The sequence below is a fragment of the Ictidomys tridecemlineatus genome, chromosome 9 (assembly GCF_052094955.1).
Source record: "Ictidomys tridecemlineatus isolate mIctTri1 chromosome 9, mIctTri1.hap1, whole genome shotgun sequence".
Classification (NCBI taxonomy): Eukaryota; Metazoa; Chordata; class Mammalia; order Rodentia; family Sciuridae; genus Ictidomys; species Ictidomys tridecemlineatus.
Window position 1 is genome coordinate 110,939,359 of NC_135485.1, and position 18,723 is coordinate 110,958,081.

An 18,723-nucleotide genomic window follows, 5' to 3' on the forward strand; every position below is an offset into this window, starting at 1 on the left:
AGGAAACTACTTTCAAATAACATTTTTGTTTTCTAGGATTTATCTCCATGCTTCTAAATCACTTTAGGTCTAACTTTAACTGTAAACATGAGTCACTGCAAGAACAAATCCATACTCTAATTACATTTTCTTTCCAGAATATATGTTTTGCTTTTTCCTAGAGTTATATATTACAGATTTTTAAAGCATATACTTAATTTTTCTCTGAATTTACTCTTTTTTTAACTACATGACAGCAGTGGAAATCATTACAATTCTTATTACACATATAGGGGACAATTTTTCATATCTCTGTATATAAAGTATGTTCACACCTTGAATTGGGTGTCAACATACTCTATATACAGAGATACAAAAATTGTAGTATATATGTGTATTAAGAATTGTAATGCAAAAAAATACAAAGTACACATATAAAGGCATAAATCTATGGTGTATTTCTAAAACTAAAATTGGTCACACTTTAAAATAGAATTTTGAGACTTAGGTCATTTATTTTTAATATTCATATTCTTCAATTCATGGACCGATTTCTTGTAAAGAAATGAACCACTAATTCAACCACTAAGAACCAGCCAGAAATGGTTATTATCTCTATTGTAGGACTGGGTGTTATAAATTAACACTTTACTTGGTTGCTGTAAATTCCTAAAGGCTAGGTAATATGCTTTGGGAATCAACTCGAAAGGATCTTGAAACCCACTAATGGCTTATCTTTCCTAATCCTACTTTCTTCTCAGCACCATTTCTTAAGTTGACCATCTGGATGGAATGTTGTTGTCCCTCCGCCCCTTTGGCCTCTTGGTAGGCTCTATATTCTCACTGGACACTCTTTGCTTATTTTCTGATCCTTATTCATATTGGAACATCCTATGATATTTATAAACATATATTTTCTCCTCCATAACTTTAAACAAAATCTATATCATCATGGACACTCAGTCTGTGTTTCCAGCCCTGGTCTGCCTGGGTGTACAGACACATTAATTCAAAATTCTACTTGATACCGTGAATATTTAAATAAGAGTCTCAACCTTTGCCTGCCCAAAATGGAACTCATGCTTCCTTCTGCCTCACACAGGCAACTCTTCGTATTCCCAGGCTCAGGATGACAGAGATATCTGTTCCTAACTAAAATCACAACTTTCAGAGTTTTCTTGCTTTTTCTCTTTCTATCACAACCTTATTCCAATTCACCAGCAAGAACTGTTGACATTACTTCCAAAACATATCACATCTTTTCCCTTCTGTCTGTTTTAACTGCTACCACCAGGGTCTGTCACTGAGATTTCTCACATGTAACAACTTTCTTAGATATTGAACTGAAAACAGAAAATTCAACTGACATGTAGTAGTTTTTTTTTCTTTTACCAAATAACATCATGTCAAGTGTGCTGTTATACTGAGTCCAGAAGAAGCATAAATGGCAAAATATTTCTCTTTTAGAATCAGCCAATAAAACCTTTATTAATAATTACTAATACTGAATGATTATTCATACATACAATATTTTATGCTATTGAAGATAATTTACTGTTGTATTCCCCCACAATGAAGAAATCTCAATTATTTTCCATAGTCAGTAATTACCTGTAAATAAGATTATTATCATATCTCATGTCCATGTATGTCCGGTGTGAGACACACACACACATACACACACACACACACACACACATAATTGTGGAATTGTACAAATAACCCTATAAAATAGTAATCATTAATATTACATATAATGAAATAATTTCAAAAACCTTAATCATCTTGTAGTAGTTATTGTGTGGCTGAAGTGAGATACATCTATCATTTCAAGCCTCTGTTGTCTTTACCACAATAATATACTTCCTGCAATAAAACTGTAAGTGAAAGGAGGTTATGGACAGGGAAATTTTTTTTCCTCTACCTTCTCTAATTTCTCCTGGAGGACTTTTGAAAATTAAGATTGCTTACATAGAAAAAGAGTCCCATTCAAATCATATTTCTTTATAGTTAGTCCTCATGCAAGTAGAGTACTCTTACAGAGTACCCTGTCAGTTCTCAATGAATCTAAGACAGGTCATTATCAAAAGCCTTACAACCTCATTCATCCAGAGGTAAAAATGTAGAACTCAGGAATTTATTTAGTAGATTCAGAGCTGTTCTGAAAGACAAAAGGTGGTGTTTCACTCAGACAAAAGGTGCCTTTGGTTAAGGCTTTAGACTATGCAATGTAGAATACCCCCATCAAAAGCAATTGTAAAAGACTAAGAGGTTGTGTCTGACATTTCATGTCAGAACAAGGTTTACTTTAAAAAGATTTGTGAGTATGCTTTTGTCTAATTAAATAAACCCCAGATAAATTTCATAGGCAATCCAAAAAGAATGTAAAATATTCACAGGAACACCTTATAGTTTAAGTTTGAAACGTTAATAGTGGAAAATGAAAGAAGACTTTGGATACAATATTTCCAATCAGATTAAGAATGAGAGAACTGAGTGGGGCTCAGTGGTTTACGCTTGTAATCCAAGCAGCTCAGGAGGCTAACATAGGAGGATCATGAGTTCAAAGCCAGCTTTAGCAAAAGTGAGGCACTAAGCAATTCGGTGAGACCCTGTTTCTAAATAAAATACAAAAAAGGGCTGGGGATGTGGTTCAGTAGCCAAATGCCCCTGAGTTCCATCCTTGGTATACCATCCTCCCCCCAAAAAGAATGAGAAAACTGTACAGCTGTAAATATATGCTAACTTTATAAGAAAAGATGACTCAGAGAAACAAGAAAATAGGAAACAACTTAAAGGCTGTGGAGAATTATGCCAAGGACTTAAAAATGTATGACACTAATTTCTAACTTCTGATATATTTTCATACTCTAGGATTTTCTACTATTGATTCCCCTTCTCTACAATTATCCATTTCTAGACTTCCTATTCTATAGAATATCCTTTTTTTTTTGTTCTTGAGATGTTCTGATAGGAAAATGTCAGTGATTATAAAATCCCTATTACAGCTCTTGAAATCATTTCACTAAAATTTGCAAAAGAAACAAAATGGAAACATGATAAATTAAGTTCAAAACACAGTGTCATATAAATGTGATTCATATTTAAAATAAATGTAAGCATTTCACATTGAAAATTATCCTTTCATGTTTTTAGTTACTATTCTTTTCATAGAAAATGAAATCAAAGTTTGAATTATTAGATAGTTTACAGGAAAAAAAATATAGGTAAGAGCTCTTTAATTAGTGGCAGGTCTTTATTAAATGTTCCATGTTCCAAATATTTTTGTCATCTCTAAATGCTCGAAAATCACATTGATTCTCAAATAAATATTTCCCTGATTTTCACTTTTCTAGATATTTTGTTATAATTGATTCATCTCATTATTATATCAGTATATTGTTTATTTAACATTTAACTTTAATTTTTTTTATTCAGGAAATTTTCTAGTTACATTCCTAGTACTTTAATTTCTTAAGTACAAAAACAAAAGGTATGTGGGTGTGACAGGGGACACACTCTTTGATTAACATTCTTATTCTTTGTCATCTTACTAGAAACAACTATTTATTTGCATCTGAAATCCCTTCCCAGTATTCTTCTTGGTCACATACCATAGACTACAGCAAATTTTATAAGGATATCAAAAAAAAAAAAAAAAAGAACACAATAATCTAATCAGAATAATTTTAAAAATCCTATTTCTATATATAGCAAATATTTTTTCTTTTGTAGAATGATGGTATTATATGAAAAAATTAATGAAGAAAAATTAAAACAGTTCTCCTTCTTTGCCATAATTGCCTTTATTTTTATCATTAATACTAAAAATAAAAGTGAAGACAGTAGAATTTCAGAGGACCAAATATCACTCTTTATTTTTTCTTTTTTAAATGAAGGAGTTGGTATTTAAAATTGTTGGTGGGAATATACAAGTGCATTTTAATAACAAATGATTTTTAAAGAATGAAGATGAAAAGAATGTGGGAATGTGATATTCCATTTGAAAAACCAGCCTCTATCTCAGAGCAAAGCCTGTCCAAGGAAGGGACATGACCTTTGTCCTTGGAAAGGCCCACAGAGCACTCCTAGGCACACACCCACCCTGCTGAGTTGTTTATCTACAAATAACAGGAGAGATCTGCTGTGCCTGGTGTCCTTGACTCAGGCTAGATGGGGACCCATAGCAACCCCCTAGCAGCCACCAATCAGCATGAGACAGGGAAAATACCTGGGATGTCAGATGACCCTCCCAGTAGTTTATGGTGGTTGATAACATGTTGGGAAAGTATATAGTTCAGCACATACATCCCTCGTGGTGGTTTAAACCAATCAGTTCAAATGAATCCCCCTCTTGTAGTAACCAGTCACCCCTACCCAACTTGTTCCCGCCAGTGAATGTGCTAATCATGTTTTAGAGTTGTTATTTGATTTTCCTGCAGTGTGTGATGATTTGCTAAGAGATGCTATGATGTATGTGGGGGTCCCTGCCTTCTACAAAGAATGTATAAAACTGCTGCAAACCCTGGGCTCTCAGCATCACCAGTTGCTGTGTGTGTGCTCGGAGGACCAAGCTAGCTCACAATAAACACCTCTTTGCTGTTTACATCAATTTTGGTCTCTGGTGGTCTTTTGGGGGTCCCGAATTCTAGCATAACACATTCAAATTATCCACAATGGCCCATTTCAAAATTAATATCTTAGATATCCCCACAGCACCATTAGAAAAATATCAGAAAAATAAAGATATTAGATATATTGATATACTATTACATATAAAAACTATTAGATATATTGATTGGTGGTTTTACAATGATTTACATTTTATACTTTTCCTTTGCAGTTACAATAATGGTTTGTCAAAATAAAGTCATCTACATTTGAAAAGAGTGACTTATAGAGAAAAAAAATCTTTAAACCCTTAGGCTTTTCCTTTAATCTTGAAGATTTAGAAAAAAATTAAAATATAGTTAATATAGTATTCACCAGAGCTATCTACTCCAGAGAAGGATCTGAAATGCTTCAGATTATCTCTACCATTTTTAGTATTCAGGGCTTCTCAGGGTCTTGATTAAATCAAATCTAGTAATTATCACTGTGTGACTTCATTTGAAAAGCTTAGTCTACACTTCTTTTAAAGGAGGAAAACCTGCTATATACTTAGTTTGATCTTTATTCCATCAGGCATTCAAGTTTATCATTTATATTCCATTAACAATTCTTTAAAGGCAGGCTAGAATCTGAATAGAATGTATTTTTCTTTCATTTGTATATGAAGCCACAAATATGTGATAGGTTGGGAAGACACAACAAGGGACAAGATTACAAAACCATTCTCTTTAGGCACCTTAGAGTCTCATTGTAAAAGAGAAGATTTATAATTATTATGAAGAAGGATAAATTGTTTAAGCTGCTAGGAGATGTAGACTGTCATGGAAGCTACTGAGAAAATTATGAAGGCAATTATGGAATATTCAAAGATGTATAGAAAGGAGAGTGACATGATCATATATTCATTTTTGTCTGACTGCAATGAGGAAACTGGTTTGGTAGGTGGGAAAATTAGGATTGGAACAATTCTGAAAATACTACAGAAACTGGGACATCACTCATGTATGAACAGTTGAAAAAGAGTGATAGGCAATTTTGAAAAGTATTTAGGGCAAGTGTGTTTAATGTATACACTCTGTAACACAATGTCCTTGCCCAGTGCTTCTATTCCGGGATTCATGGAAGAATCACTTGGAAAGCCTTCAGCATTCACATGCTTGGACCCAACACTGGGCTTGCTGAAGAAGATTCTTCAGAGCTTCAGCTATTAGGTACCTCCATAGCTGGTTTCTATCCTGAAGTGATTCAGACACAAACACACTTGTGTATTCCTTTTTTCCTGTTATATTCACTTTAATAATTATATTTAACTGAAAGTCCATATTATATATTAGCAGAGCAAACATAATTCACAAAGCAGGATTAGTTAAGTATTATTTATGTTGCTATGATGACAGCACAAACTAGAGGAATTACTAATCCCCAAAATAAATTAATAGATGAACATTTTTTTTTGTAAAACCCAAAGTAGGTATGAAATGAATAATGAAATTCCAGTTAAAGACAAATTAGCTAAAAGGGAAAACATTCTGAATGAGCTAATGGGATTTAGAATTTTAATGGCATCCAAGGCAGTTAGCCAATGAAAAAAAAATTTAAACAAACCTACAAAAATCATTTCAAATGTGATACTTTACCAAAAGAAGATTTTTTTTTTTTTTAAGTACTGGAGATTGAACACAAGGGTGATTTCTCACTAAGCTGCTTCCCTAACTCTTTTAATTTTTTATTTTTGGACAGGCTCTCATTAAGTTGACAAGGTTGATCCCACACTTGGATCTTCCTGCTTCAGCCTCCTGAATAGCTGAGATTACAGACATGTGCCAACCCACCCAACAGATCTGAATATTTTCAAATGAAACATGTATATGTCCCCTCAAAATAACAAATGATAATTTTATTTTTGTCAGAGAGAAAATCTTTATTTACTAAATTGAAAATGTCATAAATGCATCGAATTCTATCAAGTAACAGGTTTCAAAGAGATCAATGAAAATTAATATATAAAATCAATACTTAAGACTCGAAATCCATTTTTTTCAATTAATTTACTTTTTCAGGATACTTTATTATAAAATGTGCCCATATATATTAGTTTGTAAGGCAAAATTTTAAGGAATGTTATTAGAATGGGGTTAAGGAGGGGATTGATATGGTATGAACAAATACCTATGTGATAAAATGCTATTAAAACAAGAGTTACTGAAAGATAACTAAAGTATCTGTGTATTTCACAAGGACTTTTGTGAAACTCATAAACAAGATAAAAACTCAAATAAGGCCATATTATGCTGAGATGTATTAAAATTAAGTACTTACTTTAGTTTAAAAATAAATAATAAGGATTTCTCACAGTTACAAAATAATTTGTTTACAAAAGTTGGACTTTTATTAAAAAGATATTTTTAATCAAAGATGAATAATTTGTAGTGAACTCAATAAACTAATGAAATTTGATTTGTAGTTTAAAAATTTTTAGCTTAGAGAATAATTCAATTGATGATTTTTAAAGGTATCTATTATGATTATCTTATTTTAAAAACAGTTGTCTATGCTAATCATAATAAAATTGCTTTTACTTGCCAGGCATGGTGGCCCACTCCTATAATCCCAGCAGCTTTGGAGGCTGAGGCAGGAGAATCTCAAGTTCAAAGTCAGCCTCAGCAACTTAGTGAGGAAGCAACTCAGGGAGACCCTGTCTCTAAATAAAATACAAAAAACAGGTGGGGACATAGCTTAGTAGTTAAGTGCCCCTGAGTTCAATCCTCGATACTCACCCCCAAATTGCTTTTACTTGTTTGTAATAAAAACTGATCTGAATTAGCTGCACAAACATGTATAATCATTAGTAATCAAACATCACTTTAAAACTCAATTCTATTTAGTTCTGTTTAAGGGAGAAAAATGGATGGAAATATAAAAACAATCTCACTAAATTCTTAGAATTTCTTCTATAGTGAATATCACTAAATAGTTCAAAATTGTGAAATTAAGTACCCTCAAAACAACTCAACTCTCTCAACTCTTCCTATTGGTTCTTCCTACTTCTCTTTTACTGGTATTGATTTATTATTAAAATTCATTCCAAAGAGACAGGTAGAAAGTTAAATAGGGAAATATTACAGACTTTAAGATTACTATCTTCTTATAAAAAAAAAAAGGTGATACTAAGTTTGTCTTGTTCAAAGAGGTTCAGAGTGCATGTTAAGCTAGAGGTTGGGGAGATTCTGTCTTACCTATTCATGTGCTTAAAAATATTGTGCTGTCAGTAGAGAAACCATGTAGTCAGACATAGTGTTGGCTGGTAAATATTTAACAGCAGACTTGCCAAAAATAAAAAGCCCTAATTTGTGTTGTTTGCCAATTTCCATGGCATAAATACTCCTACATGGCTGGTTTTGAGCTATCAAAATGATATAAATGAATGTACAAGTGGAAGGATGCTTGGCTGCTATTATATAGAAGTTTACCATACAACTCCAATAGTGTATAGAAGTTTGCAAGTACATACAGTAGTAAAATAAAGAGGAAATGAGTTTTGAATGCTGATTAGCCTTTTTAAAACATAATTTGTTGAGTGTTGTTTATTCAATTTAATTTCATTCCTTAACCACCAGCTCACAAAGTTACTGAAATTCTCAGAGATCAGTTTTATATATGTATAATTCTATAATTAAATAGATATACAAAATTATATATCCATTTAATTATAGAATTATACATATATAATTATATATAAATATATGAATACACAAATAATATATATATATATATACATATATATATATATATATATATAAAACTCTAGCATATTCTAACATATTACTTTATAAAGTTTAGGCACAAAGACCACCCCAGTGACATAAACATGTATGGGACACACAAACACAAAAAAGACCTTCTCCAGTATGTATTTACATTGGCTAATGAGAACACATCACTAGATGCCTCCAATAGCCTATATAATCATTTCATTTAGATTGCCTACCTTCTCCCTGATTCAATTCTGGTCCCCAGTAAAGTTTCTAGAATTACTATTATCAAAGTGTTAAATGTTAGTAATCATTATTATAAGGCAGTCATAACATAATGGACTCCCTTAAAATTGGGCATTTTCAATTAAGTCTCAATTGTTTTCTCAGGGCTAGTCATTTTCCTGCCAACCTGTTCTTGACACTATTTTCTCCAACCCTGCATACCACAGACTGCCATTTCATGCTGAGCAAAGAGGCTGAAACTGCTGCAACAGTTCAAAGACAAGTCCCTTGGAGATAACAGGATGTGGAAGGACCAGGAAACCAGAATTCAATATATCTCAAGGTTCCACTCCAGGGTACACAGGCTGGCTGAATTGACACATGATCTTTCTTGGCAATTGTTATCCATTAATGATCCCTTCTAAAAAATAGAATGTTTCTGTGGGTTAGGAGAAGGAAAACTAGCTGTCTTCCCAGTTTGTGCAAAGTTCTGATAAATTCATTTTTCTGTTTTATGTAATTTTCCCTTACTCTCAATGTGGGCTGTTGACTGAATCCAGTCAGTTGGGATCTCAAGATTCAGGCTTCCGCCTAGCCCTTTAACAATGATAATATTTCTCCTAAATAATAAATATCTTTTGTTCTCATACCATTAGACTCTCCTATTAATAAAGACAAATCTATTGAAAGGTAATATTATGTAATAAAAGTCTTTGAATATGAAGTCACAAATCTCAGGTTATGGTTTTGAAATCTTACTTACTAGAGTAATTAATTTAAAATCACTGAAATTCTCTGCATATTATAAAGTAGTATTAGTCTACATATATTTTATAGAAATTTTCAAAAATATAAATATTATAATGATACCATAATACCATAACATATTTGAATGCTAAAGAATGTCTAACTCTTGGAAAAAAGGTAAAAGAATCCTATTATATTTTCTTTACATGCTCAACATTTTAGTAAATGAGCACAGGTTGCGGGTGGATAAATGTACTCAATGGACAAAATCATTCAAACCTTCAGATTTAATTTTCCTGGGTTGATTATTTTTGGTACAAAAATACACTTTTATGGTATCATATAAGCAAAGCCCCACTATCATTAACATGAAGTACATTTAATAGATCTCTCAAAAGCTTTGTTAATATATATGTGTATATATATATATATATATATGTGTGTGTGTGTGTATGTATATATATATACATACACACACACACACACACACACACACATAACTTTATAACTGATGCCAATATCTCCTCACTTTCAGTAATGGGAAACTTAGCATCAATTTTTTTCTTTCATAGAACTTTAAAATTTTAGAGCTGAATTTTTTAGTATCTATCTACAAACCAGAACACCAAACCCTTCTTTTTACATATGGAAAATACTGGTGCCCAGGAGTCTAAATGACCCTTGCCCCACGTCACATAGTTAATTACTGACAGAGTAGAGTCTAAGCACTTCTAAGACCTCATTGTCTGCCAGAGCTAAAAGACATTAATCTTAGAGTAAACCATTACCTCTTGAAGAACTCTCTTCATCTTTAATAATAACGTCTTCACTGCTGTGCAGTCCTGTAACATCAGTCTGAAAGGCAGAGAATCTATGCCCCCATTTTCTTCCACACCTTGTAGGGGCCAATCTGTTGATGGACTGCTGGGCATTCGGCTTAGATGGGAACACCTGGATTCCTGATCTTCTTTTGTTAATTTCAGGGAAAGATTCCTAACAAGGAAAAAAAAAAAGAACAAAAATTATAATGTAGCATGTTTAGGGTGTTTCCAAAGTTGCAGATTAATGTCTATAGTATGCTAGGAAAAAACATTTTGTGAACCTCATAATTTCTTCAAAGTAGTCTTTTAAAACATTCAGATCTTCTGCATACATTTTGAAATGACTTAATTGTATATTTAGTGGCAAGATTCAATGACAATTACTGTTTTAGAATACGATCATTCTTTAATTAGCATTTCATGTACACATGATACTTAGTTAACTCATTTAAAAATTCTGAGATTCAACAAAAATATCACTGGAAGGAAAAATTTCATATTTGTGGTTCTAGTAACGGGCTTAAAATTAACTGGAAGGAAAAGCTTAAGCAGCAAACATTGTGACAAAATATATTTGGTATTTATTAAATTATAAAGAAATCAATAACAATTTTAGTGGTTAAGAAAGCTAGTCATTGTCCTGCCAACCTGTTAAACTTTTAGAGCTGAATTTTTTCGTATCTATCTACAAAACAGAACACCAAAACCTTCATTTGACATATGGAAAATACTGGTGCCCAGGAATATAACTGATCCTTGCCCCATGTCACATAGTTATTTACTGACAGATTTATGTAAAAAAAAAAAAAAAGTGAAACAAAACAGGAAATGTATAACTCTACGATGGAATTAGCATGTGAAGGGAAGCAACACATGCCACCCCCAAAAATGTCCCCTTTAGCTTAAGGATCATTTTGAACTGAAGGCAACCGAGAAATGGATATAAGAATAGTTCTTTTGTCTTCCACCTTTACATAAAATCAGATATACATTTACAAAAGTGTTCCTCTCCTCTCTCCACCAGGAAGAATATGAGTTAATTACTGGAGACAACCCTATATTCTCATGAGTCAGGATAAGGCAGCAGAGGAATCCATGTAGCTAACCTTAGGCTTTTCTCCCATTATTTGCCCCATATATTCACCATGCCACACTTTGATGTCCTAGAAACTCAAAGTCCCTGTATTAGGTTACTTTTCTAAAAATGTATTGTTCTTTTGTTAAAAGGATAAGATGCCATCTAAGCCCCAAGCTGACCACGCCTAGGATTGACTCATTTCTGAGTGCTTCTGTGTGTGTATGCAATGCACATATTAATAAACTTATTTGTGTTTCTCTTATAAATCCTCCTTTTGTCAGTCTAATTTATGGACCCCACTTGGAAAATCTGAGAGAGTAGAAGGAAAAGACTCAAACACAAAGAGCTCATTTCTCCTGAAAGACAGCTTCTTCTAAACTGACAAAATACAGATTAACAAGAACAGATGATAGTTTCAAAACAAATCTAACCTAACATATATATGAAGTCCTTATAAGACTGCCTGAGTTACAATGGGCACAGAAACATTACCTATTATTAAATACATTCTATTAGTAAGGGGAAAATCTTATTTTGCAAATGCACTTAGGTTAATTTATCCCAGACCCACCTACCATTTCTTTAGCTCTGAGAAAATTTATGTATCTATCTATTTCCTCATGTAAAAAATGATAATACTCATTTTACAACTACTTTCTCTGGACTTGTTCAAAATTTGAATAAATTAGCACATATGAAGTGGTCAGCAAAATATCTGGCCAATAGTCAGTCATTCCTCAAAATTGCTAGTTGTTTATTTATTTATTACATTATTACAGACATAAAAAGACAGTAATAATAATTATCACTTCAAACAACAATGATATTAATAAATATGTTTATGAAGATCAATAAAAAATTGAGTGTGATTCAGGAGTGTGTTTTCTTTACAATTAATTATTTTATTAATTAATTATTCAATAATTTAAAAATTAAATTATTCCCAAGATAAATAACAAGATTTGAATAAAATTAATTGAGGCTATATTATTTTATTTGCATTTTTACCTAACCTGTATAGCAAGTACCAAGGCATCTCTTTGTTTTTTTTTTTGTTGTTGTTTGTTTGTTTGTTGTTTTCCAATTTAGCTAAAGGATCATGCCATGTATTTCAGAAAATAATAGTATACAGACATAGATAAAAATGCAAGGGTCTCTGTTATTTTCAAATAGTCAAAAAGACACATGCACAACAATGAATTTAGAAGATAAAACTAACCATTTGTTTTGTATCACAATAGTTTGTATCTAAATTCCCCAAACAGAGAATAGTGACATTTTTCACAGTTACTAAAACCATCCATATTGTGTCCCACAGATCAACACCAGCTTAAATTGCAAAGATTAATAGGTTTCTGGCACTGGCTTCAAGAGCTTCACCATATTTTTAACTTATTAATTATATCAAAAAATATTAACTAATATTCTTTCACATATGAAAAATTTATCTTTGAACATTTTATTTTTATATAAAAAACAGATCTGCTACAAACCTGTAGTAATCAAAACTGTTCTTAATTAGGTCAAGGCAGTTGATGAAATGAATATCAATCAGGACTGTTACTCAGAGCATTGGTCAGCATACCATTTTGTTTTACGTTTATTTACTGGCCTTCTGATTGGGTAGTACCCATGGTTTATAATTAATAATATTCAATAACATGTTCAGTATATTAAATATTAATGTTTATAACAAGAGAACATTATTGGGTCCCAAATATGCAAGTTCCTCTGGGTAAATTCAACTAAAAAATAAAATAATCCCCACGGTTGATGAGTAAAGAAGAAAAATCTTTAATAAGATGTCATAGTTTCTTCAAGTACAGACAACCCAAAATAAGACAGTGAGGATATTATTAGGTTCAAGTCTTGCTCTGTTCCTATATTAGCAGGGCTCACCTGATAATACAATTCATGCACTTCTAGATATACACCTCACTGTCAGCAAATTCTCTGAATTATTATGGTTTCAGAAAACTTAACAAATGTGTTGTATACCAAAAAAAATCATCCCTTACCATGGGGGAAAAAAAGTATGATTCTGAAGCTGGACACAGTGGTTCATTAATCACCATAACTACTACAAACAAAACGCAAAGACAGTGTAATCTCCACTGAGAACATTTATATACAGTTCACCTTCTCTGTGTCAACTCTATGAATCTTCAGTAGAATTACACAATAATATTTACACATGCCTTGATGCTTATAAAACTGATTAAATCTGTATAATTTAAAATTTAGTAACATTTAGATAAAACTAAATCAAGACTTAAGAACCTTTTCAGTTATAAGTGCCAAAGCAATAAAAATTTTGAGATTAATAGCAATGTTTATAAATATTACATCAAATGTATTCTTGAAAATTTAGAGTATTTTAGAGTTTTAGCTGGTATTTAAAAAACTTAAACTACTACAGAATATTAGCTTTGCATGTGGTCACTATGATTCTTTGTGTAGTAGGAATTTCCTATAAAACTAGTTCCGAAGTTCTACTGTAATTCTGTTTTTCAGTATGTCAGTCAAGTTTAATGGGAAAATATATATCTTGACAAAAACTATAGGGTGATTAAAGTTTTTTATTTCCTACCACAGAGAAAAAATATAACAGCCTTTTTATCATTTTTTCACACAGTTATAACTAGCAATATCACCTTGAGAGTAAAACATTTTCTTCCCATTCACAAGAAGTCTTCAAATCTTTTGAAAACTTCCCAATATAATGGCCAAAATGACTAACAAAATACAAGATCATGTCAGCCGCACAGAGATCATATCATATGCACACTTCCTATTTAGTGCACTGACAAATTTCATTACAGGGATCGTCTGTGGCTAACAGGTATCTCAATGACTTATACTTTGTAATGTGACTATGATTTCTCAACCAATTTGCAAGAAAAAGAAAAATAATAGTAACCTCTAGTTGCCTAATATAATAAATAAACACATGTATATGACTATCTCCCAAAGCTTCATTAAGTAGATTTGCAGAAAACAATGATTTTTAAAAACCTTAATTTGGAAAACTTACTTTAATTTAAGCTTCATTTCAAAATAAACCTGGTTATTCATGGTGAATTCAACCTTCCCTTGAATACTTCTAAGACAGGTACAATGATGTAAATGTATGCTATTTGCAATGGTTAATTTGAATTGTCAACTTGATTGGATTAAGACAAACCAATGATTAAGAGGATTAGGAGTGTGTTCTATAATTGGATATCTAGTTACTTCTGGAAGGAATGGATACAGGATCTCTCCATGTAGTAGTTTAGTTTTTATCAGAACTTAACATATTACATTTAGATAAAAATGTACCCATATCAAGCTATTTTACCAGCACTTGTGATATGAAAAAAGGTGAGGTACACTCCAAACACCTCTACATAACCAATGTAGTTCTTTATGACAGGACATAACTGCCTCACCACTTCTCATCCTTTCTCTTACCTACCTTACAATAAATCACATCTCCAGAGAAACCTTGGCATCTGGTATACCACTAATCAAAACTGCATAGATTGCCAGGTACAGTGGCATATGCCTGTAATCTCAGCAGCTCAGGAGGCTGAGGCAGGAGGATTGTGAGTTCAAAGCCAGCCTCAGCAACTTAGCAAGGCCTTAAGCGACTCAGTGAGAGACCCTGTCTCTAAATAAAATATGAAAATGTGGTTGGGGATCTGGCTCAGTGGTTCAGCTTCCTTGGGTTCAAACCCTGACACACACACACACACACACACACACACACACACACACAAAAAAAAGCATAGGCTCCTTTTTCTTATGCTAAGGCTTCTTTTGTGATACTTATCAAATATGTAGTTAAAAAATAATTTGAAGAGAACTCTAGGAAAATTCTTGGTTAAATAATCTATATTCCATGTTTAAAACAGAAAAATAATATGTACATTATACCAAATTTAATTTTTAAAATTTTACAATGCATTGTAAGAGGTCAAGACAGATGGATTTCAAGGTGCCAAAAAGATATATCAAAACAACAATAAGTACACATACTGCCAATGTGGTGGTTTTAGGGCCCTGAACTTGGATGAATTTGGAAAGAAAGTGTGGTTTTTATTGTGGTGAAGATATAGGAGAATAAGTGCCACTGACAAAGGAACTTCAAAGTTCTGGGAGACTTTAATAATAAGAGTTCCAACATTTAAGAAGCCTCAAAAATCGATCTTATCTACTTGTAAATTAAATACTTGCTAGAATAACACTGTTTTTGTAAAGGAAAGAAAAAATAAAGATTAAAAAACATGTCATACACAATGTCTGGCAAATATTAAAATCCGTAGATATGCAAAGAGATGACAACACAGAGATGACCAATATTGGAAATAGGAAACAAGAATATTAAGTAGCTTTTATAAATATGTTTGAAGTCTTTACAGAAAAAAATAATCATAATAAATAAAAAGATGATGTATCCCAGCTGATAAATAGACACTCTATAATAGAAACAAATGAAAACTTCAAAACCAATTGATTCTCTTTCTGAAAGGATGGGATTTATTATGTCAAACCTCATTGGCTGCCTGTCCCACCATTCCTGGATACATCCTTTCTGTTTCTTTAACAAATAAAACAGAATTCTCAAATTTGTTCAAATGCTTGTTCACCTATGGTGCAAAGAAGTAAGCTGAAGTCTAAAAGGAAAACTCAGGAAAATGTTTCCTCTCTGATAAAAAGTTAAACAGAAAGTGATAGACATTTCTTTTGGATGTTGTTTTGTCTTGATATATTTCTTGAAACTGTTGGCATATCTCAAGAATATCAAGTGTCAGCTGTGGGAAAACTGAAGAACAAAAATACTGAATAGACCTGCATCTTTGTTGATGTTATTATTGCCCTGAATTAATCAGTTCTGCAGATTTCCTAACTCTAGATTGCTTTTTTAAATTTTTTTTAAATTTTTTTATTTTATTTATTCTTTTTCTTTTTAGTGTAGTGCTAAGGATCAAACTTAGTACCTCACACATGCTAGGTGAGCACTCTACCACTGAGTCACAACTCCAGCCCTGAATTTTTTGATAAACAAGTAATTTATTTGTTGTCTGTTTAATGAGTTAGGTCTTCATCTTATCTGAAGGTAAAGATATTCTCAAGTGTAATTCTATAATTATATTCTAAAGTATAATTGCTAAAGGATATATTCCTCCTAGAAGGATATTAAATCTAGAATACGGATGGGATAATGTAATTAATTGTGTACATATTTGTCTGTCTATTTTAGAGACTAATATGTTTCAGGGCAATATGGGCATTACTTGTATCTCATGTTCATTAGTGAATTGTAAAAATTTGTACAGTTTTATGCAATACTCAAATGGATAGAGTAATCAAATTTAGTGCACAAAAATTATTATCCATTGAGTTTAACATTTCTTAGGAAATTAGATTAAATGGTAAGGATTTCCACTACTACTAACTAAAACTAGTGATACTTCCCTTTTCAAAAAGTTTAGATAAAATAGACAGTCTATATGTGCAAATATGCTCACTCATTGTTTAAAGTTCTTGTTTTGTCTTTAGACAAAGACAATAAAAAAGGCTCGCTTGGATGTCTATATCCAATCCCTTTTCTACATGCCATTCTTTCATTAGCATTTCCTCTCCCATTATTTTTGATTTCCTCTCCCATTCTTTATTTTTGTTTTCATGTGTGATTTAAGAGTCAGTTAAAATGCAGTCCACATATGAAAAGGATTAGAGTTAAGGAAAAGAGAGCTGAAAGTATTTACATTACATTAAATTTATTGTAAATACTTATAATAATGGTCCAAATTACTATTTAAAGAAAGAATGTATACCCATAAATCTACACACAAAATCTGTGCATACATGAGTATTTTTCACCTTGTAATTAATTATGTAATTGCAGATGTTGGATTTAGTATGCTATGTCTTTAAGTCTGGATTAATAATGCAATTAATTCTTTTTAACAGAGAACTAAAAGTAAAAGAAAATTGAACAAACAATCATCAAAAATATTTTTTTCAAGTTGATAACAAATCAAACACTTATTTACTGTCACCTGATATTCTAAAAGTAGTTCTAAAGTTAGAAAATCTCACAGACTGGCTGATCTTCTTGTATCTAGATAGGAATCAGTTTTTTAAAAGAAAACCTAAAATGCCTCTCTCTAGTCTTTACTGCAAGTGACACACAGTGTAAATTTTCTGGTGTGTTGGCAGATTTTTATATTTGACACTTTTCAAATTGTATATTTCTTTTGGTGGGGATCAGGAAATCATTCCCACACACTCATTCATAACTATTTGGAATAATGGTTTCATTTAGGACCTTTTAAACTACACAATAAAAAAGAAAAAAATCAGGTCTCTAAAGAATTATTCTTTTTAGGATACTGATGAGCTTTTAAAAATTGATAAAAGTTCAATTTTGTTGCAATAAGTTGTTTCTAAACTGTCAAGTAAATTTCAAATATAAAAAGGAAAGAGTTTTACTCTAGTATTTTATACTAGTTGAAAATAATATTCCATACCTAAGTTTTAGATAACTTGGAATTATTCATTGCTACTTGTGATACATACTTTATAGTCACCTGTTAGATATATTTGCTGTCTGAACCTTAAGTACTCTAATTAATTTTAAATATTTTTGGTGAAAAATATGTACAGATGAACATATAATTTTATTACTGCTTCTGAAAAAAAATCGTTTCTTTAAAGTCACCGACTTTAGCTCCAATACGATTTGCCTATTATGAACTTCTTTCCAATGATAAGGGTTTTATAGTTGCATTGTAACAGAAACAGTAATGTGATCATTTATAGAGATGGAAATTATATTCTTGAAAATAAATTCATAAATTCAAATAGCTGTGTCTTGCTTACTGCATCTCAGAGTCATGCAGGAAATTTAATTAATCTTTCAAAACTAACTACCACCATCAAATCCATCCTATTTCATCATCACATAAAATAGTTACAACCTAATGTTTTTGTTTTAGAAGTTTCTGTGTGAAATTCTTCTTTTATGATCATTTAAGGAGTACATCTAGAAGGCTTTTAGACATAATTCATAAGAAATATTATTAAAAGGTATAACTGTATGTATATTTGCTTCTGATAATTTGTATCATACCAGAATTTATTTTTAAAAAAACCAAAATGATAAAATATTCTCAATTTGCTTTTACATATTTAAGTAACATTATTATAATGCAATGTTTCACAAATATAAGCTGGGAGAGTCAATTACAACATATGAAAATAGGTCATTTTTAAAGTCTTAAAATGCAATTCTAATATAATATACACCAACAATGATATGCTTAAATTATATAACTTATAGACAGCTATGTAGTTTGAGTTGTTAGTTCAATGTCTGCTTTTCATATGTAATATTCAGTACCTGGTGATCTAAGTATAATAAGTGTTAGGTAGGAAAGTATAATCTAGAAAGTAATGTTTCCAAAAAGAAAATAATCCTCACTTTGTAAATAAGCATAAGGAGAATACCTAAAACAATTGG

General features: G+C 31.5%; 1 protein-coding gene across 3 annotated transcripts in view; it reads right to left on the bottom strand.

Moving 5' to 3' along the window:
* Nucleotides 1-18,723, bottom strand: part of Ccser1 (coiled-coil serine rich protein 1) — a 1,159,332-nt gene that overhangs the window by 756,025 nt on the left and 384,584 nt on the right. For all 3 annotated transcript variants that reach the window (XM_078021918.1, XM_078021919.1, XM_021734708.3), the window contains exon 6: nucleotides 10,103-10,307. In XM_078021918.1, the coding sequence (XP_077878044.1) occupies nucleotides 10,103-10,307 (205 nt within the window). The remainder of the gene's footprint in view (nucleotides 1-10,102; nucleotides 10,308-18,723) is intronic.